At 47.5% G+C, this 20,238-nt stretch overlaps 1 protein-coding gene across 1 annotated transcript in view; it reads right to left on the bottom strand.

Annotated features, from left to right (window-relative positions):
* Window positions 1-16,581, bottom strand: part of LOC142004032 (anionic trypsin-like) — a 33,817-nt gene extending 17,236 nt beyond the window's left edge. Inside the window, exons 1-3 of the mRNA XM_074981453.1 lie at window positions 16,533-16,581; window positions 5,565-5,727; window positions 329-582 (exon numbers count right to left, since the gene is read on the bottom strand). Of these exons, the coding sequence (XP_074837554.1) occupies window positions 329-582; window positions 5,565-5,727; window positions 16,533-16,581 (466 nt within the window). The remainder of the gene's footprint in view (window positions 1-328; window positions 583-5,564; window positions 5,728-16,532) is intronic.
* Between the last annotated feature and the right edge of the window lie 3,657 nt (window positions 16,582-20,238).

Here is a 20,238-nt window from a genome sequence, read left to right on the forward strand (position 1 = left end):
CAAAAGGGAAGGCAACTGCAAAAGAAAATGTTTCAAATAGGAACAAATATGCCATTGGGCCTCAGTGTTTTCAAAAGGCAAAGTTTTCACTTTGGGGAAATATTTTTTCTGAAATGAATGAAATCGCTCTCCAATTTGTGGAGGTCACATTCGTATTGTTGAAGCTGTGGTTTGTCACCAATTGTTTCCATTGAAAAATTTCCCAGGAGAGAAACCAAAGACCATTAGCAACCCAATAGCAAGGTTTCCTTAAAGAACTTTTGCCCCCCCACCACACCATACTGAACTCGACCTCAACCCCTCCCTTCTACACCTAACCACCTCGTACTTTTGGGGGAACTGGTGGTGCCCCATCCTGACAAGCTGCATTGTGTATCAGGAATGGGACAACTGGTAGCCAGCTTGATTGTTCGCACGTTGGAGTTGATTTCCACGGGTCTATCCAACTCTAGGAGCATGAAGTCATTGTCAAATGTGTGGCGGTTATACCCAGGGTGCACAAAGGAATTGCGGATGCTTCGTATCTGCTCTGTGCCTTCAGTCTTCTCTAGACTATAATCCCCCAGATGTACCTTCACTGACCTGCATGGAGACAGGGCAAAGGAAGAGATGAATGGGCAGCTCTTCAAAGGTCGTAGTGGGCACTAAACTGGAGCTGGGCTGAGAATGGAATTTCACTGCTGAGGTGGCCTAGGAGACCTTGTCAACTGGTCTTCCCAACAACTCAGTTTGGTGCCAATCACATCCAATCCCATTATTTCTTGGCACACATGCCTAGACTTCGAAGAGCTGATGAGGGTAGGTATGGGGCATGCCAAAGACACAAAAAATATAGGTATTAGTTACTTTATATACAACTGTAACCCCATTCCGAGGCAGGTGCCCTCCATTTTACTAATGCCATGCACTTTGTAATTGGTCTGGATATTTCCATATCCAGTTCCTGTCCATATCACACTTTGTTCTCGTGTCTCAGGTGCACACATATTTTCAGGGGGTAGCTCTTAGTGTGAGTTTCATAAATAGCAAACAGTCCTGTGGCAACTTGGAGACTAACAAATTGATTAGGTTGTGAGTTTCCATGGGTAAAACCCGCTTCTTCAGCGGGAAATGGAGAGGAGAAATAGATGCCAGGGTTTATATAGCAGCGAACTGCGGGGGTGGGAGGAAGTTTCTGTCACTATGAGGACCAGTTAATGGAACAAATTGGGTGTGTCTACACTGGCCGGCTACTTCGAAGTAGCTGGCACAACGTCGAAATAGTATGCGTTGCGTCCAAACGCACCATGCGCTATTTCGACGTTGAAATTGACGTTAGGCGGCAAGACATTGAAGTCGCTATTCCTATCCTAAGACGGGAATACTGCCCTACTTCGACGTTCAACGTCGAAGTAGGGTGTGTGTAGACGATCTGTGTCTTGCTACGTTGAAATAGCTGGGTCCTCCATGGTGGCCATCAGCTGAGGGGTTGAGAGATGCTCTGTCCAGCCCCTGCGGGGCTCTATGGTCATTGCATGCAGCAGCCCTTAGCCCAGGGCTTCTGGCTGCTGCTGCTGCTGCTGCTGCTGCTGCTGCTGCTGCTGCTGCAGCTGGGGGTCCATGCTGCATGCACGGGGTCTGCAACCGGTTGTTGGCTCTGTGGATCTTGTGCTGTGCAAGCCAAGTGTGTCTGGCAGGGGCCCTTTAAAGGAGCGGCTTGGGGCTTTGCTGCCCCCTTATTTTGACGGGGAGTGCTTGTGTGTGTGGACGCTCTGCATTTCCTTCCGGGGTGGCTCCTTTCGATGTTCTCTGTCGCTACTTCGACGTTGAACATCGATGGCACCAGCCTGGAGGATGTGTAGACGATAAGCGTCAAAGTAGCCCATTTCGATGTTCTTACTTCGAAATAGGCTACTTCGAAGTAATGTGCTAGTGTAGACGTAGCCATTAAGTTGGATGTGTCTCATTCCTGTGAATGCCAAGGTGTGGAAATTGCCCTTATAATGTGTAACTGCAATAACCACACACCACACCACAAGAACACTAACCCAGGAGCCTGTTCCTGCAACAAACCCCACTGCCAGCACTGTGCATGTCTATACTAGTGACACCATCACAGGACCTGAGCACATCAGCCACACCATCAAGGGATTCATACACCTACATGTCCACTACAGTGTGAACCTCTCTTGTCCAGCACCCTTGGGACCTGACCGCTACCAAGCAAGATAATTTGCTGAACCATGGGGGTCAATATTTTCTAGCACATTACCACCACTTCCACTGCTTACTGGGTTCTTAGAAAACATTAAAGGGTAAATTACAGCTAAAGAACAGAGTGCAGGGGTCTGGACTCAGTGGCTTATTGAGGTCCCTTCCAGTGCTAAGAGAAATGTATCTCTCAAAGTATGTATTCGCTCATATGTGTGCATGTATCATGTTGGTACTTGGGGTTATGAATAGTTATATATAGTTATATATCTTAGGAATGTGTAAGTCTGTTTGTTCAAGAACTCCTCCTAAATGTCAGAAGCCAGGATCACCAAATTTGTTATGCAGCTTCCTCTTATCAGAAGTTAAAGCAACGTCAGAGTTTGGCTGTGTCAGCTTACTGGGATGGGATTGTATTCTGAACAATGGTATTTGGAGATAAGGAAATAGGAAGGAAGATCAGTGTCGATGGTATTGAATTAGAAAATGTAGAGAAGTTCACATATCTGGGGAGCAACATAACATATGATCTAGACTGTCAGAAGGAAATAGTGACTAGAATAGTGAAAGCAAGAGTGAGTTTGAAGGCGATGGATGAGATCTGGAAAAGCAAAGCAATTAGCTTAAGAACGAAGTTGAGCATCTTGAAAACATATTCAGCAGCATATTGTATGGATGTGAGACATGGGTGATAACAAAATATTCAAAAAGAAGAATATTGGCATTTGAAAGAAGTTGTTATAGAAAGATTCTGAAAATAGGTTGGACGCAGAAGGTCACCAATGAGGAATTATATAGGATTATACAGCTGAAAGAACCTGCTGCAGAAGGCTATAAAATGGAAGCTACAACTATTTGGGCATATTTGCAGAATGAATGGTGAATGAAAAATGAAGACCCTGGTATTTGGCATAGGGGACTATTTGAATAGAAGAGGCAGACTCCACAGAGAATGGGTAGATGATATAGTAGATTGGTGCACAGCTAGTCTACAGAAACTAAGCCACTCTGCACTGGACAGGGAAAGATGGAAGGAAATAGTGAGAGAGGCATCAGACACCAATGGGCGCTGAGCCCATGGTTATTGATGATGATGATGATGAAACAGAGAGGGAGGGGTGTGAGAGCAGAGACAGTTATACTCAGGAATGACCACAAGAGGGCAGCAAACACCTCAGTGATCACTTGCAGCCCAGCGGCATGGCCCCGACTACCTCGGCCTGCCCCAGGAAGCAGCTGCTGGCTGCTCTGCAACCTCACCACCCTGCTTTGGCCAAAGGGAGTGCCTGGGCAGCCTGCTCCCATCCCAGACACGGTGTGGATTGTGCAGACCCCTCCTGCATTGGGGAGTATCAGCAAGCAGCCTGCACTGCCAGTGAAGAGTAGTCAGCCCTGTTAGGACTCAGCGAAGCATGTGACTAACCCACATGATACTAAACTTTATTTTGGTGCCTGTATTTTTCCACACATTCAGCTGGGAACTTGACTTGGAAGAAGGGGGTTCCTGCCCTATGGAACAGGCTACAAAAGCGGAGGGAGGGTAATTTCAACAAATGGCCTCACTCCTGATCTGGGAGAACACCTGGAAACACCCAGGGTCAAAGACTGAATTGGCAGGGCTGGTTCTAGGCAGAGGAGGAAGGAATCTTGCCTGTATAGGAAACATCAACTATCCCCCCGGCCCCATCTCACTCACAAGACCCAGGGAAGGTCGTCCCAGCTCTGACAGGGCCTTGGAGTTTGGAGGAAGGGAGAGTTGCCCCGGCAACCACATTCCAAGAAGAGGCCATGCAAATGAGGACCAGGATATAGCACCATCCGATTTGCTATCCCAGGCTGGTGCTCAAAACAAACGTGTTATTGCTCTGTACTGTTACTGTCTTTTGCTTTAATCTTCTTGATAAGTACCCTTGAATGTGTCCGTGTAAAGGCGCCATCATTGCTCCTGTAGACGCATCATCCATCCAATTAGACACATAGATGTTATTGCACGGCTGCTTTGTTTAAGTAATTTAGTAAGGAAAACCACTTCCACCAGAGATAAGGTATTCTGTAAGCAATGGCCAGGGATACTATGTAACATTTTTAGATGGTTGGCTTCTTGTGCTCATTTCGTCGTGCTGCTAGGACCTATCCAGGCTTGGGTAACACCCATGCCATATCAGAGAGGTAGCCGTGTTAGTCTGTATCCTTGAGAACAACAAAAAGTCCTGGGGCACCTTATCGACTGACAGATATTTTGGAGTATAAGCTTTCTTTCGAGGGCAAAGACCTTTGCCCATGAAAGCTTATGCTCCAAAATAACTGTTAGTCTATAAGGTGCCACAAGACTTCTTGTTGTACCCATGCTGTAGTTTCCCCCTGCCCATTAATAATCTATGTAATCAATTGTAAACTATTGTCTGGCAGTGGTCCTCTGAGTCCTGATGGGCGAAGTGGCACTCCACCAGCTCTGTCAGTAATAAATCCTCCTGCTTGCTTCATACACAGTGTCCAGACTTTGTTCCACCAATTGTGAGAGAGATGGGGGGCGAGTAATCCAGGTAGCCATCACTCATGATAGCTGGGTTTCTGAATTATAGGATTAGAGGCCTACTCCAGACTTTAGGATTCAAATAGGGGTTCTTTAGCAGAATACCATAACCTGCCTCAGAAATTTCCATCCTACACAAACACAGCTGAGTGTGGCCCTGGTTATGGATGTTTGTGTGAGCTTGGAGACCTTTGAAGCTTGTCACAATGTCCCAGTGGAAGAGGGAACCTATGTTGGTAAAACAGATTGGCTTATTGGTGCAGGATGCAACTCTGAAGGCCAATCTCAGGGGAGACCTGGGGCTTCAATCCCATGGGGTGCACTGAAGTTCAGGGCTTCAGTCTCAGGGTCCCTTAGCTACGGTATGGGTAATGGCCCTTGCTTTGACTCAGTGAAGCGTGTGACTAGCTCACACGATACTAAACAGCAGCCCCCCACGTTGAGAACTCAGAGCATCAGGCTGGATTGAAGGGTAAATATTCCCCGGAGTGCCACTCTATTACATCAGGTCCTAGAAAAACTGCACAGAAGCAGCCGGGGGGATGCTACAGGGATGAGATTCCTTCCGCACATGCCTCTGGGCTGACCCATCGAGGCCCACCATGTCTGTGCTGGGCAGGCATATTGGAAGAAGGGCTCTGGGAACCCGCAGAGGATGTACAGAAGAGCCACAAAATGATTTGAGGACCCGGAAAGAAGGGAGGAGAGCGGGACTGGGGACTGGGGGTGCAGAGGGAGACCTGGGCATGGGGGAAGGACACAGCAAGGCAGAAGATAAGGGCTGGGATGTGGATTATTCCCACTCGTCACCCTTACTCCCTCCACTTCCGCGCTGACTTACTTGAGGAGTGAGAGGCACTGTGTGGCAGTTAGCACCCACTTTGGGTGTACCAGGCTTCCACCGCAGTAGATGTGTTTGTTTATCACGAGAGCTGCCTGGAAGGGCCGGGAACCCACAATGCAGGGCTTCCCCCCAATGACCCGGTTTTCTTCAGATCCTGAGTCTGCAATGGAGAGAGGCACATGTCAGCCACAGGCAGGGCAGGGGGCAGGGCGAGCTTCAGTCAATCCACATGGACTGGGCAGTGGCAGGATGATCATGAACCGCTGCTCACATGCAGCCATGAAGAAGCACCTGGCACTCTGAGGAGGCACCAGGTGAGAGATTTCCAGCAGGGAGAGGAATCACAGAACACTACAACTGGAAGGGACCTCAAGAGGTCATCAAGTCCAGTCGCCTGCACCCCCAGCAGGATCCAGCACCATCTAGATTATCCCAGTTAGCTATTTCTCTAACCTGTTCTGAAATCTCTCCAATGATGGAGATTCTACAACCACCCTAAGCAATTTATTCCAGCAATTAACCATCCTGACAGGGGCTGTGTCTATGCTAGCAAGTCCTTTTGAAAGACTTTTTGAAAGGAGGGGTCTCTTTTGAAAGAGCCCACGGAGCACCTACACACAAAAAGCATTCTTTCGAAAGTAAATTGAAAGAAAGTGGTGCTTTTTTGAAATCACTCTTCCTTTCCTATTTCAGGAAGCACTCCCCCTTTCGAAAGCTTCTTTTGAAAGACAATGCATGTAGATATCTGCAGGGCCCTTCTTTTAAAAGAACAGTCTTCATTTTTGATCCCTCTCCTGTTCTTTCGAAAGAGCGGAGGCTATGTAGATGCTCTCTTTTGATAGATCAGATCACTCTTTTGATCCATTTTCTGTGTGTGGGCGCACACTTTCGAAAGAAGCTCTTTCGGAAGAGATCTTCCAGAAGAGCTTCTTTCGAAAGATCTTTGTAGTGTCGATGTAGCCAGGAAGTTTTTCTTAACGTCCAACCTAAACCTCCCTTGCTGTAATTTAAAGCCCATTGTTTCTTGTCCTATCCTCACAGGCCAAGGAAAATAATTTTTCTCCCTCTTTTTTGTAGCACCCTCTTAGGTACTTGTAAGTTGCTATCATGATGTACGCAGAGGCAAGACAAGGTTGAAGGCGATGGAGGATGAAGTCTCCCTCCTCCTGACTGCTGCTTGGCCTGGAGAGGTTTTGTCCTTCTCTGAAGGCTCCTGCCCCCAGCATACTTGGCCCCTGTCCCTGACAGCCAGGCCTGGGCAGGGAGCAGCCGCTTCTCATGCCAGCTGCTCCTGGTCACTGCTTTGTGTGGCACAGCAGCTGAATGAGAGAAAGCTCAGCTGTGGGGATGAGGGGGCAGGGGAGGAGATCAGTTTCCAGTCTCCACCCAGGCCTGGCTGGGGAAAGCTGGTTCCCCCTCTATCGCTGTTACGTTTCTGGCTCATTTGGCCTCTGTCCCTGGCATGGAGAGGAAGGCGCCACCTCTTCAGCCAGGCTCTCTCAGGTATCCTCAGCTGTAACTGCCCACAGGTGGACTTGAATCTGGGACCTCAGCAGCTCAGGGCATGAGCTTCTACTGCTGGAGCCAAAACCAAGCTGGCAGTTAACTAAGGCTGTAGAGGAGGCTCATTCTTTCTCTGGGTAAGTAGCCTAAGTTCCACTCCATGGGACAGTGAATGATACCCCGAGGTGTGTGGGTTACACAGCGACCATGGGCAGCCCCCATGCTGCTGGGCCAGGGCCATCCTCAGGGTGTATAGGGTCCTGTGCACAGCGATGCTGAGAGGCACCGTGGACCTGGGTGCAAGGTGGGAGGGGAACCTGGCTCTCTGCTGCTGGAAGGGGTGGGGCCAAAGGCAGAAGGGGTGGGGCTTGGAGACGTCAGACCTGGTGCTCCCAGGCCATTCCCTCGGCGCTGCCTGCGGAGCGGTGTGCAGCACTCTGCCACATTTCAAAGGGGCCCGGGAAATTCCAGGCCTGGGAGCTACTGTCACCTTTGCCCCCCTTCCGTGGGCCTGCCTATGCAGTAGTATTAAACTGGTGCACCCAGAGCAGTCCCTAGAAATTTTGATGGCTTACACAGCCCATCGTGGGGGTGTGCGTGTCCCTGTGTAACTCCTTGTCTTTCTCCTCCAAAGTTTGCTGGGCTTTTCTAAGTCCCTCCAATTTCTCATTCAGATTTCTCCCCAGCTAAGTGCACGCCACAAGCAAACATCCCACAGCTATCCCTTTCCCCAGCTCAGCCTATTGTTTCTTCTTCTCTGTTTCTATGCCTCATGTACAAACCCCACTGGGCTGCAATGCTCAGAGATCATCTTGCTCTCTCTTAGGCCAGGTCTCTACTAGACCTTAAAGTTGATTGTAGATACACAATTCCAGCAACGGCAATTGCGTAGCTGGAATCGATGTATCTATGATCGACCTATCTAGCTGTGTAAGTTACACAAGATTGAGGAGTAACAGAGAGGAAGCTGTGCTAGTCTATACACTATCAAAACAAAAAGCAGTCAAGTAGCACTTTAAAGACTAGCAAAATGGTTTAGTAGGTGAGCTTTCGTGGGACAGACCCACTTCTTCAGACCACAGCCAGACCAGAACAGACTCAATTTTTAAGGCACAGAGAACCAAAAGCAGTAAGCAAGGAGGACAAATCAGAAAAAGATAATCAAGGTGAGCAAATCAGAGAGTGGAGGAGTGGGGGGGAAGGTCAAGAATTAGATTGAGCCAAGTATGCAGACAAGCCCTTTCTGAGTCACTATAGGGGCTTGTTTGCATACTTGGCTCAATCTAATTCTTGACCTTCTCCCCTACCCCTCCACTCTCTGATTTGCTCACCTTGATTATCTTTTTCTGATTTGTCCTCCTTGCTTACTGCTTTCGGTTCCCTGTGCCTTAACTATTGAGTCTGTTCTGGTCTGGCTACGGTCTGAAGAAGTGGGTCTGTCCCACGAAAGCTCACCTAATAAACTATTTTGCTAGTCTTTAAAGTGCTGCTTGACGGCTTTTTGTTTTAAGATTGAGGAGTGCAGAGCTTGACTGCTGACCCCTGATTGTTCTAATCTTCTCCTTGTTCATGGGCACCTTGTAGTTCAAGCTTTCTGCAGAGGTGATATGATGGAGAATGCTGCAACGGAGACCCTCTCAGAGACGGGATCAGAAGACTCCACTGACTGGACGGCATGGGACGCTTATTCCTCGGGATGGCAGTTCTACGATCGCTATCCCTGAGAGAAGAGGATGGGTGGTGGTGGTCGGGGACCCAGACAATGATGTGTGTAGGCAATTGTTGGCAGTCCGTTCAATAGGTCCCCATAAAAATGGCGTCTAAAAGGAGTGCATCAATGTTGCTCCCTTGGTGGTCTATCACAGCTCAACCCACATCTGCAAAGCTCCACAAATGACTTGTCTTGTAATGTGTTTGAGATAAACACTGTTCTGTGTAGACTGGGAGAGGGGTCTTGGAACAAATCATCATCATGCCTGATGAGGCCGACCAAGTGGAAGACTCTGATGCAGAGAGCAACCTGTTCTGGAAATGACCAATTTTGCATGGTAAGCAATCAAAAGAGGTACTTATATGGTCCATTGGAGTGTCCTATCAAAGACCCACATTTCTGTTTTATTCTAAAGTAGCCTGCTTTGATTGGGAGTCAAGCAAGTTCCCCTCTTCCCACTGTTGAAAACATCACCATTATCCAGTTGGATCCAGACAACCAGGATTTAACAATCCAGAGCACACCCACATTTCTTGTCTATATCCCCACAGCAGTATTGCAATTAAAGTCATTGTTAGCTCCATCAAGAGACCCACCTCTTAGAAATGACTAATGATCTGGATAAGACTAGCAAGTGACTACCCAATTAATGAATAAAGATGATTTATCTTTAACAACCCTGGCTTGAACGTTGAATTAAAAGGATGGGTTATAGTCCAAGAAATAGTTATAGGGATTACTTCATTATTCCAGGAAACACACAGGCCGTGTCTACATGACAGATTTTTGGGGACAAAAGTGGCCTTTTGTTGACAAAACTCTTAGAATGTCTACACACAAAATGTGTTTTGCCGACAACCTCAACTGAACAGAGCACTTTCCCTGACACTGTTATCCCTTTCTGCGTTGAGGAATAACGCTTCTGTTGACAGAGTTCTGTGAACAAAAATGTAGTGTAGACACACCAGGGCCCTTTTGTTGACAAACAGGGCTTCCAGTTCACCAGATAGCCCTGTTTGCAGAGCTTCCAGTCAGCCATTCTGTCAAGAGAGGGCTGGGCAGTCTGACTGCTCTCTGTCAACAGAGTGGATTGCTCTTTCGACCTACTTTAATGTGTAGACGCAATCTGTTGACAGAGCTTTTGCCGGTAGATTCTTCCGACAGTTACTTTTGTGGACAGACTGTGGTAGTGTAGATGTAGCCTCAGTGTATAAATCTAACAGCTGTAAGCAAAGACTTAGACTGGTGCCAAATATTGATGACAACCATCAGAGGGTTAGCTCAGTTAGTCTGTATCTGCAAAAACACAAGGGCTACGTCTACACGTGCAGCCAACATCGAAATAGCTTATTTCGATGTTGCGACATCGAAATAGTCTATTTCGATGAATAACGTCTACACGTCCTCCAGGGCCGGCAACGTCGATGTTCAACTTCGACGTTGCTCAGCCCAACATCGAAATAGGCGCAGCGAGGGAACGTCTACACGTCAAAGTAGCACACATCAAAATAGGGATGCCAGGCACAGCTGCAGACAGGGTCACAGGGCGGACTCAACAGCAAGCCGTTCCCTTAAAGGGCCCCTCCCAGACACAGTTGCACTAAACAACACAAGATACACAGAGCTGACAACTGGTTGCAGACCCTGTGCCTGCAGCATAGATCCCCAGCTGCCGCAGAAGCAGCCAGAAGCCCTGGGCTAAGGGCTGCTGCCCACGGTGACCATAGAGCCCCGCAGGGGCTGGAGAGAGAGCATCTCTCAACCCCCCAGCTGATGGCCGCCATGGAGGACCCAGCAATTTTGACGTTGCGGGACGCGGATCGTCTACACGGTCCCTACTTCGACGTTGAACGTCGAAGTAGGGCGCTATTCCTATCTCCTCATGAGGTTAGTGACTTCGACGTCTCGCCACCTAATGTCGAAGTTAACTTCGAAATAGCGCCCGACGCGTGTAGACGCGACGGGTGCTATTTCGAAGTTGGTGCTGCTACTTCGAAGTAGCGTGCACGTGTAGACGCAGCTAAGAAGTCCTGTGGCACCTGATAGACTAGCAGATATTTTGGAGCATAAGCTTTCATGGGCAAAGACCCACTTTGTCAGGTCCATGAGTGGGTGTTCCAGAGGAGGGTCACAACTATATATCATTATGATGACAACTGTATGTCTCAAGGAATGCACCAGGTTGCAGAGTACGAGTTCTATAATAGTTTTCCACTTCCTCAAACAGTGGAAATTAGGGTTGAAACTGCCCCCTTGAATGCCTGATCATTCACATCTGCACGTTTGATGGAGTTCATTTGACATATCACACCAACAAAGAGTAGAGTGGAGTCTATGGGGCTAGCCTGCTTGCCTACCTATAGATATAGAATTTCTTATAGATTTCTTATGTCTGTATAGGGTTGATTACTTGTCTTTTTATTATGGGGTTTATTATTGTTGTTATTATTAATTATTATTATTATTATTACTATTATGGGTTTATAAGTTTATATAAGTTTGGCTGTAACATAAGGGACCTACTGGCCATATCCTGTATGTTGAGCTAAGGCAAAGTTAAAACATTTATATCTGGGATTTTTCACTCCCCCAGCAGAGGTGGCTTACATATGTCTGGGAGGTTTCACCTAGATCGTAAATCCATCTGACATATGTTCAGGACCCTTCATCTAGATAGATCTTGCTAAAATAAAGTGACCTTTAATGGCAGAGGGGCCTTCTAGACGTACTTCCAAATGTACTAGGTGTACCACAAGAAGAAAAATAACACATGTGAGAATGATTGAATGTCATTAACATGCATATACATCATCAATACATACAAACATACCATGTGTATTGAGCCTATAAAGTAAGTCTATTTTAAGATTTTTGTGGAGGAGGAAAATAAGTTTGGATGTAGAAGGAGGTTCCCAAGCACAGAAGCCTTATAAAAAGGAGTGCTAAGGGCTTGATTAAAGTAATTAGGTAGTTATATACTAGGTACTTTGGTAGTAGGAGGGTAAGGTTGTTTTCTAAGCAAGCTTCTAATTCTCTAAACTTTGTCTTTCTAAAAGTCTGATTTCAGAGGTAGCTGTGTTGTTTCAGCAAAAACAAGGACTCTGATGGCACCTTAAAGACTAATAATTTTGTTATGTCATGAAACTGTTAGGTTACACCTACACCACAGTGATTTGCTGACAGAAGTTACAGAAGTTGTTGACAGATTGTGGCCAGACAGCAAAGCAGGTCGAAAAAGCAATCCACTCTGTTAACTGCCCGGCCGTTCTCTTGACAGAATGGCCAACCAGAAGCTCAGTAGACAGGGCTGCCTCGTGACTTGGAAGCGCTGCCTGTTGGCAGAGGGTGCCCCAGAGTGTCCATAGTTGCTTTCAGTCTAGAGATTCTGTCGACAGAGGCATCCTGCCTCCTCGGGGAATGGCAGAACGCTGTTCACAAAAGTGACGCATTCTGTCGATTTACTATCGAGAGACTGCATTTGTAATGTGGATGCTTTGCAAGTTTTGTCAACAAAATGCCAGTTTTGTCAACAGGCTATCTAGTGAAGACATTGCCTTCATCTTTAAGGTGCCCCGGACTCCGTGATGGCTTTTTCTCTAACAGTCCCGTAGTTTTAAGTTTCATATCATTCAGTGAAATAGTCTAATATAGCTTTTATCACTCTTAGCATCAAGGTCTGCTTCAGCACCTCTCACTTGAGAATTGAGGAATCTGGACCTCAACTAGGTTGGCATACCAGTAGTGAGGCTGGTCCTTCTCAAGGAAGGTGTGAGCATATTAACCAAAGCTTTATAGCAGCAATGGGAAACCTTCTTTGGGTTGGGGCCACTGCTCCACAGAAAAATCAGTCAGGGAGCACACACGTGAGAAGCGAAAAAAACCAACCTCCCTCCCCACTGCACTGACATGGTCCCCAACTGAAAAACAAAACAAAAACAAGCAAGCAACCAACTAATTTTTCTTATTTCCCTCATGGGGGGAGGGGCAGGGCTGGTAGATTTTTGTGGGCACCCTGAGATTCTGGGCTGGAGCAAAAAATGTGGGGTTCAGTGTGTGAGGGAGCTGCCAGGAAGTGGGCTTGGGTTGGGTGCAAGGGACGATGCCAAGTAAGTCTGGGGTTTGGGATCTGGGCGAGAGCGGGGTACAAGAGTGTGCTGGGGGTGGGGCTGCAGGAGAGTGGTGGGGCAGGAAGCTTGCTTCATCTTTGAAGTAATAATAATGCATTTGTAACTCTGATTTATTTTACCATTTGATCACTATTTGATCACTATTCCACATATCTTAGCAAATCTTTAAACTATTTTCACCTCAGTGTGAGCGTCTCGTCATACCATGAGGGTCTGTTGAATATTTCATGTAGCCTGATTCTCAGATAAAACTTTGTTATCTTCTGATCTGATTAATCAGGAAGTTTATAACCCATGTTATCCAAATTAATGTGATAACCTTCTAAATTAGGCAACAATCTCCCAGGATGCACCACAGCCAGTGACACCCATAATGCTGTGACCCATAATGCTGTCACCTTCCCTCACCAAGAGAGGTGTGTCATGGATGATGTTGGCTGCCCACAGAGCTTGGCCAGCAGAGGAGGATAGAGGCCTCAAGAGCCTATGCTATAACTCCCATGAACTGGGGCAGCATTGCTGGGTAACAGTCAGCATGGACTGGCCAAGTACAAATCACCTCAGACCAACCTGATAGTTTTCTTTGATAGGACAACAAGCCTCGTGGAGGGGGAAGCGGTAGATGTGGTATACGCAGACATTAGCAAAGGATTTGGTACAGTCTCACACGACCTTTTTATCCATAAACTATGGAAATGCAACCTAAATGGAGCTTCTATCAAGTTGGCGTGTAACTGCTGGATAACCGCTCACAGAGATTAACAAGAAGTCAGGTGGCACCTTATAGACTAACAGATATTTTGGAGCATAAGCTTTCGTGGGCAAAGACCCACTTCGTCAGATGCATGAATGGGGGTTCCAGAGGAGGGTTTAAATATACGGGCTTATGAAAAGGAGGTAGTCCCAGTCAAGAGGAGGGCCACAGCTGAAAAGGTCAGTTCAGTCATGGAAGACGGCCCATTATCAGCAGTTAATGTGTAGTTGTGAACATCAAGAGAAGAGAAACCAGGTCAGGGACGGTGAGGCCCATTTTCAATCACAACTCCACATTAACTGCTGATAATGGGCCACATCCTCTGTGACTGAACCCTCCTCTTGAGTGGGACCCCCTCCTTTTCATAAGCCCATATATTTAAACCCTCCTCTGGAACACCCCCACTCATACATCTGATGAAGTGGGTCTTTGCCCACAGAAGCTTATGCTCCAAAGCATTTGTTAGTCTGTAAGGTGCCACAGGACTTCTTGTTATTGCAGATACAGACTAACTCAGCTACCCCTCTAATACTTGTCACAGAATGTAGTTATTAAGGGTTCACATTCATGCTGGAATGGAACAAGTGTCATTCTACTGGGATGAGTTCTGGGACCAGCTCTGTTCAATATCTTCGTCAATGATTTACATAATGGCACAGAGATTATTGCCTATTAAATTTGCAGATGGTATCAAGTTGGGAGGGGTTGCAAGTGCTTTGGAGGTTAAGGTCAGACTTCAAAATGATCTGGACAAACTGGAGAAATGGTTTGAGCTCCATAAATCATAGAATCATAGAATCTTAGGGCTGGAAAGGACCTCAAGGGTCATCTAGTTCAGCCCCATGCTTCAAGCAGGATCAACCCCCCACTAAGTCATCCCAGTCAGGACCTTGTCAAGGATGAATTTCAATAAGGACAAATGTAAAGTGCTGCACTTTGGAGGGACAATCAGTTTCACACATGCAAAATGGGAAATGACTCCCTAGGATGGAGTACTGCAGAAAGGGATCTGGGGGTCACAGCAGACCACAGGCTAAGTAGAAATACAGTGTGACATTGTTGCAAAAAAAAGAAAGCACGATGCACGATGCATTAAGAAGAGTGTTGTGAGCGAAACACAAGAAGTCATTCTTCCGCTCTACTCTGCACTGATTAGGCCTCAGCTGGAGCCCTGTGTCCTCCTCTGGGCCCCACGCGCTAGGAAAGATGTAGAAAAATTGGAAACGGTCCAGAAAAGAGCAACTAAAATGATTGAAGGTCCAGAAAATACAGCCTATGAGATAAAAAGGAATTGGGTTGGTTTAGTTTGGAAAAGAGAAGGTTGAGAGGGGATATGGTGGCAACTTTCAAGTACCTACAAGGGTGTTACAAGGAGGAGGGAGAAAAATTATTCTCCTTAGCCTCTGAAAATAGGACAAGAAGCAATGAGCTGTCGGGGTGGCTAGTTACCAGAATAAATTGCCTCGGGTGGTTTTATAAACTCCATGGTTGAACATATTTAAGAAGAGGTTAGATAAATATCTAACAGGGATGATCTAGATGGTGTTTGGTCCTCCCAAGAGTGCAGGGGATGGAACTGGGTGACATCTCATGTTCTATGATTTCCAGATCAGAATGGTTCATGTTTCAATTAAAATAAAAAAGTCCAGTTTATTTGCAGGGAGGGTGAGCAGAATATTTGTGTAGGCAGAATTTATGTGCAAAACCAGCTTGCTCTCACAGGATGATAAACTCTCATAGGCAGTGCTGGAATTAACACTTACAGACAAAGTTGCCTCACACTTCCCCTGATTAAACCCTGTGTTAATTGCTGAACATTTCAGGTCAAAATTTTCCACTCTGGCTGTCTGTAGCCCTGTTTTAGAAAGATTCAGTTCAGCCGTTTCTAGGAAGGAGTTCAGAAATGATAGGTCCTTTGTGCAGTATTCCAAGAGGTCTCCAATCGCTTTTTGAAGCACTTTTGCACCTTGGCAATAGGAAGCTGACATTTTGCAAAGGAATAACCCGGAAGCCAAGGAGGTGCCTTTTGCTTTTCCGAAGAAAAATCACCAATATGTGTTCAGATTATAACACTCCAGAAATTAAACATTACACATGCTAAGGTGAGGAAATGGTTGGTCATGGAGTGGCATTTCTAGGCTTTACTGCAATATAAATAATTAAAACTCTGAAACTTCTTCCCAACAGGAAATGCGATTTGGTCAGAGCTGAAAATTTCTGTGAAAATATGTTGCTAGTGATGCTGCTCTTTTAAAAAGTTCAAAATAAAGCCATCCCCTGTATGGGCTGGGCTCCACTATCAAACTACATCTCCCATGGTGCCTCAGAGCCAGGGATTCCCATGATGCACTAGCCTCTCCTCACCCAACTTGTCTACGCTACCATCTTCCCTGGAAGGAAGGGTGGTAATTAGGGTGTTGGGAGTTTACTAATGAAGTTCTGCCATGCACAGGCAGCTCTACATTAAGCAAATTCCGCACCCCCCCAGCAACTTCGAAGTGTTTAACTTCAAAGTACTGGCACGCGTGTAGCCGCAGCTCACCCGCTGGTACTTTGAAGTACCAGGGCAACTTCAAAGTCCCCTTATTCCTGAAAAGTTTTAACATTCTTTCCTTCTGTCCTGACTTGCGGCAAAAACAGACTGCGAAATCGTGGCTCCCTGCCAGCTCCACAAACCAGGAAAACTAATCAGAGACAAGGCCTGAATATACTAATTACCTTATGTAACCTATGCCGGGAACTTTGCTCTTCCTGTGCAATCACATGTCTTAAGCAACGACTCCAAGACACTCCTAGAAGGGCCTGTGCTGAAAGTGCAGAAACCTCTCATCCCACCCACATTTGGTTTCTCCCTTAAATCTTTTTCCTACCTGCTGCTGCTGCGCCAAGTACCAGCATCACAATGATCAGCAGCTCCATGGTGGTTGCGGTGATGGATATAGTCGGGAGTCGCTGGTTTTACTGCAGGGAAAGAGATCGACAGGGAATCATTGGCCCCGGGTGTCTTCGGGAGGACAGGTGACACGCGGGTAAGATGCTTGCTTAAGAGTCAGGAAAGCCAGGCTTGAGCAAGCAGTTTCTCTGTCCCTAGGCTGCCCTGCCTGAATCAAGAAGTGACAACAATACCCTACAACTGTAGCATCTCAGCACCTCCTGATCGTTGGCTATGGGCATCTTCAGGAGGATGGATGGTCTCACATGTTTGATGATCACTTAGGCTTCAGGAAAGCCAGGCTTGAGTCCCTGTTATTCCTCAAACTCACATTTGTCAATGTGTCAGGTGATGGTAGCAGTGCACTAAGCTGAGTAGCGGGTTGGGAAATCAATGCTCTAATGGTCTGATGTCAATGGGGACCCACTCTCCTCAGTTTGGCTCCGTCTTCCACTTCTGCCCAGTCCCAAACTGCTCTATGAAAGATCTGATCTGTTGAGCGATGAGGGACTAAAATTCAACCCACATGACAAAGATTTCCGTGAGCTGGACTGAACTCCATCTCTCCTCTTCTCGTTCGCTTTCTTGTGTGTTGCCCCAATAACAGAGGAGAGCAAAACCCCCATAAACAGCTTATTAAAATAGCAGTTAATGGATCTCAGGTGCTATCTTGCCTTCCATGACTGTAGCATCTCAGCACCTCCCAGTCTTTACCATATTCCTCCTCTCCACACTTTGGTGAGGCTGGGCATGTCTATGGTCCCCATGGCACAGATGGGGAAACCAAGGCACAGAGTGTCTAAACATTTGGTCCAATATCCTAAAGGAAGGTGGCAGCAGTGCTGAGATTAGCGGGCGTAGCTTCAGATTTTCAGCTGAGCACCCCAACTTCCACTCTGTCTCCACTGAATACCCTGAATTTCACCCTCTTGCCCGCACAATAGCAGAGCTCAGGCCTGGCTCCATCCCAACAACACACCAAAACAGAGTGATGCCGTCTGGAATCCCAGAATCACCCTATTAACGGCATGATGGCCACAACCCACCTCCCTACATCTCTCCCTTAACCTCAGCTCTCTCCTTTGCACCAAGCCCCCTCAGCCCCTCCACCGCACCCGCCTAGAGAGCTTGATGACAGAGGCTGGACTCACTCTGCTTCACCTGCAGTGCCTGGCCAGGACCCTTGGGAGCAGAAGAGACACCAGCAGTTGTGTCTTGGGAAAAGGGAGTGATCATCTGGGGCAACAGACCACTTTATATACCAGAGAAAAGGGGTGTCCCTGTGAGTCATTGTGATTGCCATAGCTAGGGAGATGCCCCACATACCAGCAGCTGGGTACCTCCCTCCACCCCCAGACACTTGGCTCCAGTAGGTTGGCTTCTGGGGAGTCAGAGGAGTAAATCCACCTTTCTTCCTGTCTCTGTTCTCTGCAGGGGAAATGGTCAGTAATTAACCCTTAGAACAGCACCTTCTCCATTGCCTGACCCTTCCACCCCACTCTGTTGTGTGCGCCTTCCTCTTCTCTCCCTCCTGTCCTGACCCAGCCTGACTGTAGTCACTGGTCTGTGGTTCCACTGTTCAGTTTGCTGCCCCTCACCTCCTGGTGATACCGTAAAGATTGGGAGGCGCTGAGATGCTACAGTCATGGAGGGCAGATAGCTCCTTGGATTCCATAATCCATTTCCCCCACTCCCTGTAGGGCATTGCTGTCATCGTGGCACAGGCAGGTAGTCGAGGTGCAGAGAAACTGCTGGTTAATGGATGTATAAGGACGAGTAGGGACCCAGTGGTGTCAGAAGAGCAAGGAGCAATGATCTGAAGTTACAGAATCAGAGAGTACTAGGACTGGAAGGGACCTTGAGAGGCCATCAAGTCCAGCCCCCTGCCCCAATGGCAGGACCAAGTACTGTCTAAATCATCCCTGATAGACATCTATCTAACCTGTTCTTAAATATCTCCAGCAATGGAAATTCCACAACCTCCCTTGGCAATTTATTCCACTGTTTGACCACTCTGACAGTTAAGAACTTTTTCCTAATGTCCAACCTAAACCTCCCTTGCTGCGGTTTAAGTCCATTGCCTCTTGTTCTATCCTCAGAGGCCAAAAAGAACAAATTTTCTCCCTCCTCCTTATGACACCCTTTTAGATACCTGAAAACCACCATCATGTCCCCCCCTCAGTCTTCTCTTTTCCAAACTAAACAAGCCCAATTCTTTCAGCCTTTCTTCTTGGCCTCTGAGGGATGGTTTAGACAGTACTTGGTCCTGCTATTGGGGCAGGGGGCTGGACTCGATGGCCTCTCAAGGTCCCTTCCAGTCCTAGTACTCTATGATTCTGTGATTCTGTAACTTCAGACCATTGCTCCTTGTTCTGCTGTCACTACTGGGTCCCTGCTCTTTCCTACACATCCATTAGCCAGCAGTTTCTCTGCACCTCGACTGTCTGCCTATGCCACGATGACAGCAATGCCCTACAGGGAGTGGGGGAAATGAGCCCCTTCCAGTCCTTGTGTTCTATGATTCTATGAATACTATCCAGGAACTGCTCATGGAGTTGGATACTCCTCAACCTGGCTACCTCCTCCTGAAGCTCTCCCACCTGCTGCCTGAGAGATTCCACCAGCAGGCACCTTTCACACTGGATGGTCCCCCCAGCCTGGATATCAGTGAGTGGGAACTGCAAGCCACAGCCCCTGCAAAGCCACACCAGGATCTGAGTAGAGGCATCCATGGTCAGGCAGTCGGTCTGGCTACAGGCACAAGTGGAGGAGACAGCAGTAGTGCTGGCACAGTGTTATGGGTCTTCCTAACCATCATAGGCCTCCCTCTGTCAAACTCCCTCCCAAACTCCCCTGTCCGCAGCTCCCTGTCCGCTTCGCTCCGCTGGTCACCCTTGCCCCTGGCTTTTAAAGCCGCCTGTCCTGGGTCAGGCCCTCTCCCCTGTCAGTCACATAGGGGAAGGCTAATCAAGGGAACAAAGGTCAGACACGCAGTCCCAACTGCCACAGAAACTGAAACTCACCCACCTGAAATCAAAATGGCAGTTCAAATTCAAACAGTTAAGCCCACTCACTCACCCCAAAAGCCAGCGCTCTCACCTGGTAGCTTCTGCAGCGGCAGGATTACTTGCTCTCCCTCTTAAACTCCCCTGTCTGCAGCTCCCTGTCTGCTCCAGAGAGGAGTAGGTTGGATATTAGGAAAAACTGCTTCACTGGGTGGTTGGGGAAGCACTGGAATGCATTGCCTAGAGAGGTGGTGGAATCTCCTGAGAGGTTTTTAAGACCTGGTTTGACAAAGCCCTGGCTGGGATGACTTAGTTGGGGGTGGTCCTGCTTTGGGCAGGGGGCCTGGACTCAATGACCTCCCGAGGTCCCTTCTAGCCCTCTATGATTCTATGAATCTTAAGCGAGCACCACACATACAAGACCATCTGTCCTCCTGAAGATGCCCAAGGCCAATGATTCCCTGTCGATCTCTTTCCATGCAGTAAAACCGGTGACTCCACCCATTGTATCCATTGCCGCAATCGCCATGGACCAATGAGGTACTGGTAGCCAGGGCAGCAGCCGGGAGGAAAAGAGTTAAGTGAGTAACCAAAGTTGGGTGGGGTGAGAAGGTTCTGCGGTTTCATCACAAGTGTCGC

This window comes from Carettochelys insculpta, chromosome 30, assembly GCF_033958435.1.
Source record: "Carettochelys insculpta isolate YL-2023 chromosome 30, ASM3395843v1, whole genome shotgun sequence".
NCBI classification, from domain to species: Eukaryota; Metazoa; Chordata; order Testudines; family Carettochelyidae; genus Carettochelys; species Carettochelys insculpta.